The 9,081-nt window shown below is 36.8% G+C and overlaps 1 protein-coding gene across 1 annotated transcript; it reads left to right on the plus strand.

Moving 5' to 3' along the window:
- Window positions 1–3,682: 3,682 nt before the first annotated feature.
- Window positions 3,683–8,968, plus strand: ube2l3a (ubiquitin-conjugating enzyme E2L 3a). Its single transcript, XM_029444105.1, has 4 exons — window positions 3,683–3,834; window positions 6,112–6,207; window positions 6,290–6,476; window positions 8,233–8,968. The coding sequence occupies exons 1-4, from the start codon at window positions 3,814–3,816 to the stop codon at window positions 8,385–8,387; spliced, it is 459 nt and encodes a 152-aa protein (XP_029299965.1). The 5' UTR covers window positions 3,683–3,813; the 3' UTR covers window positions 8,388–8,968.
- Window positions 8,969–9,081: the final 113 nt, after the last annotated feature.

Raw genomic sequence — 9,081 nt, forward strand, 5'->3', positions numbered from 1 at the left:
AACAACAAACACTGCTAGCACAACAACACCCATGGCACTTCCAGTCTCAGGAAGTGCAGCTCCACAATACAGTCACTCCCACAAAGTACAGCTTGAATTGCACAATCAATAATAAACACAAGAGTCTGCCTGATACTGATCACCCCACAGGAGGAGGTAAAGGGGAAAAGCAAAATTCTCCTACGTGTGAGTTAAGCTCTTTGGTCCATAGATCAAATACATTTTAACGGCTTTAAAAAAAGGTAAATATTGAACTGACACACCTTGTTTTTAACAGGATTCGAGGAAATGGAATCCTAGGAATAGGTTAATATTACTTTGAAAGAAAATGGGTAATAAATTTAGAAAAGCAAATCTCTAGCATGTTTAAAAATAACTTAAAACTGAAGGCAAACATCACATATTTTCTAAATAATCAGCTGCTTGATCAAAGGAGTCACCTTCTCCAAAAATAACAAGCAGTTTCCTTAAAAATAACCTTTTAATAAATATTTTACATAGTATATATTTGGTAGTTTACTTGACTTCTAGATGATCCTGCTAAAACAAATCAGACCAACAATGTAATATGCATTTTGACCAGATGATTTGAGTCTTTCTTTTCCTGCAATTATTGTAATTAAAACAACTCTAACAACTGCTTGTGACAACTTTCTTCAAACTCTGTATTACTGCATGCTTCAGTAGAAAAATACTAAAGACTTTTTCACAGAAATCCACTGATATAGACTCTAAAACCGTGTTTATAAAGAGACAGCTGGCTGTAGTGAGTCCACAACACAACGGACACTAGAGCCTACAAAGTTGGTTAGTGTCGCAAACAACTTGTTTCCTACTTCACGTATTTGTATTGCTGTGTCACACATGTAGGCTAAATATAGACGGGAACAAGGAAGCCAGTCGAACTAAATACACATCTTACGATTAATCATCACTGTACAATATGCACTTCCATAGACTTGAGTAGCCAGTTTTTAAAAACAGTCTGACAATTAAAAATCATGAATTGATTATTCATATTTCTCCAACTTTCATTAAAATGTAACTACCATCACCTGGTGTCTTTCTTGGGAGGGGAAACTATGTTATGGTCAGTAGGGAAATAAATACTATTTTACTTAAGTAAAAGTACAATACCACTGTGCAAAACGTCCAAAAGTATTATCCGAAACATTATACCTAAAGTATCAAAAGTGAAAGTATACACACACACACACACACACACACACACACACACCTTTGAGAGTAATATATTATCATATGTATCATATTATTGGAATATCATTATTACTGATGAAGTATTTTAATATCACAGCTGGTTGGCGTGGAGCTAATTTCAACTACTTTATAGCTGTTGGTTAGTTTAGTAGTGGCGTAAAATGTACAATATTTATAAGTAAAGTACGAGTACTTCAATTTTGTATTTTAAGTTCAGTACCTGAGTAAATGTACTTTACACTCCTGGTTACGGCTGCTAAGAAGTAACAACATCCAGTGTAACCTGCAGTGGTGGACTAACTACATTTACTCAAGTAGCTTTTACTTTAATTGAGTATTTCCATTTTATGCAACGCTAAACTTCTACTCCACAACATATCAGAGACAAATATTGTACTTTTTACTCCACTACATTTGGTACATACAGGTTTAGTTACGTTACAGATTACAGTTTTTACATACATAATGCTGATAATCCTTATTATGTATTTTTACAGTGAATGTACGTATGTACTTATTTTAGTAAAGGATCTGAATACTTCTTCCACTACTGGTAACCTGGTAGAGATGTTTACAGATGCAATACTGCTAACATCCCTGTTTTGTAACATCGATGGCAACCGGTGTCAAGCTATAGATTATTAATATGAAACATGTATTTACTGTCATTTAAAGAGCTTGACGTTAACTGTACAACTTCTCAACGACATATATACCACACAAAAAAAGGCAGCTTGGATGACATCGCCATCATAAAGGCGAATAGTTTTCTACTCTGTACCATGTAACACCTTTAGCTACAGGATTAGCAAACAGGCTAACTAACCAAAATAGCTAACGATATATATAAAACCGTTGACGTTAGCAGGTAACATTAGCAACTAACATTTCACCAAAAAAAACACACTTAACACTTAGCTTGAGTGTTAATTATAGAGCTGTCTGTAGCTAGCTGTTTATGACTTTAATAGACAGCCTGTTGTTTGTCACCTGGAATTAACGTGATTAAAGCAGGTGTAACGTTAGCTAAAGTTAGCCTGTTAGTTATTATAATTGTAAGCGTTAGCTGGCTAATGTAGCTAGCTTGCTGTGTGTTAACCTGATTTTGTTTTCTGAATTCCTTACCAGCACTGTTTTATTCCATAACTCCGACGTCGTCCACAACAATTATTCTCATATTCCGTTTTAAAATAGGAAAAAACGTCGCCCGTATCGTCTTGACATTCTCTAATAAGGCAGATAAAGTTGAGTGGGAAGCTAGCTGTTGGATTAGTTTTATTGGAGATGTATAAATTCCCCACTCAAGCGGCCATCTTGAACAGACTGTCGGGAGGTCACAGGATCTGCTCAGCCACAGTGTTGGGAAACCAGACTGCCATGTAATTTCTCTGTATACAAAACTGCAATTACTCGGGATTATAGTTCAGATAAATGGTGGTAATTTACTTCTTTAAGGCAGCTATATTATTTTTTAAACACATATTATAGTAGTTGAGCCAACTAGTTTCAATTAAATATTTCTGCTATTATTAGAGACATAGGCTTTCATTTTCAATTATATATTTTCTAGAAATGTGTGAATGACCATTTGCAACCCTTAACTCATCCTAACAATTCAACATATAAGGACTACCGACTAGGGAACCAATAATAACTACTGTGAAAAAAACATCGTAGCAAAATAATTTAGTTTTGTAATTAATGTAATCTGAAAATTATTATTATTTTAGGAAAGTTACAGTTTATTTGATTATAGGCTAGCCCACATAGACAGATTCTGACAGAGTGAGCAGAAAGTGTCACATTTTATCTAAGGAGAAAGCCAAAGCAAAAAAAGGGAAGAACGAAGAGAAGAAAAACTTTATCCAGCCAACAGAGGAGTTATTATTCTCCTTCAGTTCCTTGAATAAAGGGATTTCCACTCACGCAAGCAGAACGAGGCTGCTATGTCTGCAGAAGTAAAGGTTAAGGTTAAGGTGGGTGGGGATGAGGCAACTGATTTTAAAAGGAGCCTTTTGAAACAATTTCTCAGCAGTGATTTTTTTTTCTAATATTCAAGGATCAAGGATCCTTTATTGTCATTCTGCAACACAGGGTTGCATAACGAAATGCAATTGCAGCTTAGTCCATTATGCTACCCACGAAAAACATGACAAAATAGAATAGAACAAAAACAGTAGGGGTGCATTCCTAAATTGCATATTAAAATTTGTAACAGGAAGAATGTAAACAAACAAAAACAATGGAGAACTCTCTGTGCAGGCCAACAACATTGGGGAAATATTCTCCGTCCATCCTTGATTTAAACACAGTTCGCCTTATATGAGCACTTCATTGATGTAAACCGGTAGTTGAAGAGTAAGTATAGGTATATAAAAGTAACATGACAATACATTGTGGTGGTGGTATTTCAATCTGTGCAAATTAAGAAACTCATCTCCCCCTGTATGAGTGAAACCTTTGCACTCCAGGCCACTAGGTGGCGGTAATTCACCAGGCCGCCGGGAGTGAGCCACTTAAAACAAAAATCAAAAGAAGTCGAGCAGGAACGGAAAGAAACAGAAAGAAGGAGAAGAAGACAACATCGGTACCACAATGCATAGGAGACTAACAAAGGTAAACAAAAAAATCAAGAATTATTGAATTTACGCCACTTTGTGAGGGTTTAACTAACTTGTTTCGGCTTTATGCGTGTAACTACAGCCCCGTCGATAAAGAGAAAATGCCGCTAACGTAACAGTTTAGCGTTTATCTGTCCGACAAAATGAAAGGATAATGACGTCCGATAGACGGTGACTGAGAGGTAACTAGTTAGTTAGTTTGAGACGCCGGCGCGCTGTGACACAGCACTTAAAAAACAAAACGTGTCCGATAAAGCGTTAAGTCGTACAACATGTTTTTAAAATATATTTGAATGGGGGAGTTTATCCAACCGCTTCACGGTGAGAAGTGAGGCGGCTTGTTTTACGCGCTGTCACTGTCTGAAGGCTGTAGAGAAAACATGGAGACTTTGGGGTTGGGACCTGACGTCAGACCTCCACTGGGCGATATATCCTACAGAAAATAATCATATTGTGAAATTAGACCAGATTACAGTCAATAATGTCGTGTAAATTATAAAATCTGGTTGTTTTTTTAAACAATGGTGGAATGTAACTAGGTACATTTACTCAAGTAGCTACTGTAGTTCAGGATAAATTCGAGATACTATTTGATAATTTTCCATTTTATGCAACTTTATACCTCTAATTCACTACATCTCAAAGGCAGATATTGAACTTTTTACTCCTACTACATTTTTCTGACAGCTTTAGTTACTTAAATGATAATTTTCCATTCCACTCATGTCCAAGTGGGTCGTGTCTACTCAATCCCTGGTTGTGTGTTTTAATTTTTAATGTTTCCGATAAACTGAAGGATGACTCATTTGTTTATGGGTTGAGAAAATTCCCCTACTTCCTAAGATAAACAAAATATTTACAAACCCTCTTAAATCGGCTGGAAAATGCATCGTCACAAAGCTGAATACAGGTTTGTTTTTATGGGCTCATGAAAAGTTGACTTTTCCGAGATACGTGCTTCTCACAGGACAGAAAAACATAATGATCTTATAGAATATGATGCGTTGCTGTAGATTAAACTACCCAACAGAATATAAAGGAGTTAAATTATAACAACCTAAATGCAAAATACACAATCCAAAAACCTCATCTATAATGACAGAGCATTGATCAGTAGGCCAAAGGGTCAATCACCATTGTGTTACATTATTAACACGACTTAACAGACATTAAATTAAAATCTTTGACATTATTAGACCTATTTTAAGTAGATTTTGTTTAAATCTCTTTCAAAAACGTATTTGACCTGAGTGTAATGGCCTGTCTGTTTGGCTGATCAGTCCCTGCAGTCTCTTACTTACACTTTTAGTGTGATACATCAGTATTTTTGGTTTTGATTTGGTTGTGTGACTAATACGCCTTTGTGTTATTTCCGTATGATTGACGTGTCTTGTTACCACTTCCTGAATTCCCCTGATTATCCACTTTTACAATTGAGGTAAATGACATTGAAGTGTCTGCTGACGGGAAGTTCAACACAGATTTACTCCCTGCTTATTCTCTCTTTTTATAAAAGATCTGCTTTTACCTGGGGTGGAAGTAGTATTCAGATCATTACTAAAGTAAACGTAAGAATACTACAGTGTAGAAATACTTTTAATAATAATTGTATATATATATATATATATATATATATATATATATATATATATATATATATATATATAGCACTTTTCAAGCTTACACACGATGTTCTTTCCAGGTTCAAATATTTACAGAAAAAGCTGAATACAAATTAGAACCCAATGTATAAACTCCTGTTGCAATAATTATCAACATGAGAACACGTATATCAAGTAGCACAAACAAAGCATGCATAAACAATGCCAATAAAAGAACAAACTCTTGGTTTTCAGTCGGGTTGGGAGAAGAGCTAAACTGTTTTGATCAGCTGATTTTAGGGGCCTGGCTTGGATGTAAGGGGTTAAAGATTCTTTAATGTAATCTGGAGCCAGACCTAGATTTAGTTAGTAATATGGCTGCTGAGTTTTGGATTAATTGCAATTGTGAGACCGAGTGAGTTAAGAATTAATGGCGTCCTTGGTTAAAATAATTGGCGATTATTTTTCTGTTAACCGACAAACAATTGGTCAACTAATCGTCGCAGATCTAAAACGTATAGGCATCATGGAAGCAGACTTTACTGAAGTTGCATTAGATTGTGCAGGTGTACCTAATAAAGGGTCACTGAGTGCATTTATACGTGCATATTCCCTATGAGTCAGTGAGGTCCCAGTAATCTCATGATTTTAAATCGATTGTTTTGTTTCAGGAGCTTGACGAAATCCGCAAATATGGGGCGAAGCATTTCCGCAACATTCAAGTGGATGAATCAAATCTTTTGAACTGGCAAGGGCTCCTTATTCCTGTGAGTATTGACTTGGTGCTAAAATAACTTGTGTTGCTCTTGTTGTTCTGTCATTAAAGTTTTTTCTCTTGTTTTCTCCAAGGATTGTCCTCCATATGACAAAGGAGCATTTCGGATTGAGCTCATCTTTCCCGCGGAGTACCCCTTCAAGCCACCCAAGATCACCTTCAAGACAAAAATCTACCACCCCAACATTGATGAGAAGGGTCAGGTCTGCCTGCCTATCATCAGTGTCGAGAACTGGAAGCCAGCCACAAAAACTGATCAGGGTGAGGCTCGTGCATGGATGTGCACATTTCAAAGAAGCTCATTAATCTTTTCTCTCGTTACGTTAAAACTGAAAAGAACCAGTATGTAAACTGAGCAGCCGAAAGGAGTTATGTTAGAACCAAGAATGTACAAACTAGCTCTACACTGAAGTCCAAGAATAATGATGTTTCTTTGATTTGGACTTTTTGCCTGCATGTATCTTTAGCCTCAGTTTTCTTTCAGCATGATTTCATGAATTAACAGAGGAACCCTCTATAGTACACATAAAATCAAAATATCTTCAACTGAATAGAAAATGAAAGCCAGACATTTTGCTGGCTCATCACCAACAAATATCTTACTTTCTATCTCTACTGCACTATATGTCAGAGGCTAATATTGGTAATATACTTTTTACAAATTAAGATTAAACACAAACTAACAAGTGAACTAACAAGAAGATTAATTAGCAAAGTGCTGGGTGATACAGAGAGAATCAAATATCATATATATGTTTTTTTAAAAGGCTAGTAATAGAACAGTATGGTAACTACACTTTACTGTAGTGCAGCCTTTTAAACCAGGAAAAGACGACACTTACCAACCTATTCTATTCACCGCCAGATGAAACCAATCAATTAGCCAAACTTCAAGCAAGCCTTAGGACATAAACACTTGGATGTCCTGCAGCCTTTTGATGTTGAACACAGACAAAGTTATTATACTTGGCCCCAAACACCTCCGAAACACATTTTCTAAAGACACAATAACTCTGGATGGCATTAACTTGGCCTCCTGCACCATCGTTCGCTTTGATCAGGATCTGTCTTTTAACTCCCACCTAAAACACATTTCAATGACTGCCTTCTTTCATCTACATAACTTTGCAAAAATAATGCACCTCCTGTCTCAAAATGATGCAGAAAAACTAGTCCATGCATTTGTTACTTCAAGGCTGGTTTACTGCAACGCCTTATCAGGTTGCCCCAAAAAATCCCTTAAGACTCTTCAGTTAATCCAAAAAGCTGCAGCACGTGTATTGACAAGAACTAAGAAACACGATCATGTTACTCCTGTATTGGCTGCTCTTCACTGGCTCCCAGTAAAATTCAGAATATAATTTAAAATCCTTCTCCTGACCGACAAAGCCATTAATAGTCAGGCTCCAGCTTATCTTTAAGGTTACTTGTGGTTCCTAAAGTCTCCAAAAGTATAATCAGAGTCTTCAGCTATCAGGCTCCTCCGCTCTGGAACCTGCTCCAAGTTTGTGTTCGGGAGGCAGACACCTTCTCCACATTTAAGAGCAGGCTAAAGACTTTCCTCTCTGATAAAGCTTATAGTTAGGGCTGGCTCAGGCTTGCCTTGAGCCAAGCCCTAACTTATGCTGCTATAGGCTTAGACTGCCGGGGGACTAACACCTCTCTCCTCCTCTCCCTCTCTATCTGTAGACCCTTTAATGCAAGTTACTAACTCAGCATCCGGGGCATCCTCCCCAGAGTTTCCATTATTAAAGGTTACGTCTGGATCATTAATTGTGGCTGCACCTGTTGCTCTGGTCCTGCCTGACGCCCACGTTAATATATGAATTTAGTTGGTTTTGAGTTATTAGTATACTTCCTCCCCACTGAATGACAGAAATCTTAATGATTCTAACCTTTTTTGTGTCAAAAGGCAAGAAAAGTGCAGGTTTGTGGTACCTGAAATTATTATTTCTTAAGTTCCACATGAAAACAGAGACTTTTGTGCATAAATATTCTTGTTCCCTCTCTCCTCCAGTGATTCACAATCTCATCAGTCTGGTGAACAGCCCCCAGCCGGAGCATCCGCTGAGGGCCGACCTGGCAGAGGAGTACAGTAAAGACCGTGCAAAATTCATGAAGAATGCAGAGGAGTTTACAAAGAAACACAGTGAAAAGCGACCCATTGAGTGACGACACAACACTGACGCTCACACTGCTGTTGGCCTCTTTTCGGTTTCCTGTTCAAAGAGCCCTGTTCTTACTCCCAAACTACACAGAGATGCCCTGTTCTCGCATACCTGCTTGTATTAGCAATCCAACCACTCCTTAATAGAGGCTTGTGTTTCACTTTGGCAAAAAAAAAAAAAAAAAAAAGATCAGAACCTTTTGGTGGATAGGCAGGTTCTGGCCTCTAGGTGTCACATTTTGATTGTTTTGACTTCTTTCTACTGATTTCTTTTTTTTTTTTTTAGATAAAAATAAAATTGTCAGAGTTGGCATTCTGAAAAGTAAAATATCAAAAATAATTAAAGTGCTGTACTGCTTACTTAAATGTTGAATGTTTTTTTCAGATTAATGAATAGCTTATGCAGACCTGTTTACAGATTTTTAAGATTTGTTTTCAAGAGTTAACATTCACAGCTAACCTAAAGCTGTTGTTTATATCTGTTGTCTCCTTTCTTTGTTTTCCTTTTCCCTTAAGATACACTGTACTTTGTGAAATCACCTGTTACAGTACATGAAAATTAAAGTTTGTTTCTGATGCAGAATTCCACATGTAAACTCAGCAATTTGTGAAAATGCAACAACATTCATGTGCACCTTGAAATGTTTTTGTATTTTGAGATGTTGGGGAAATCTTATAATTAAAATTCTTTCACCTTGG

The sequence above is a fragment of the Cottoperca gobio genome, chromosome 12, assembly GCF_900634415.1.
Source record: "Cottoperca gobio chromosome 12, fCotGob3.1, whole genome shotgun sequence".
NCBI lineage: Eukaryota > Metazoa > Chordata > Actinopteri > Perciformes > Bovichtidae > Cottoperca > Cottoperca gobio.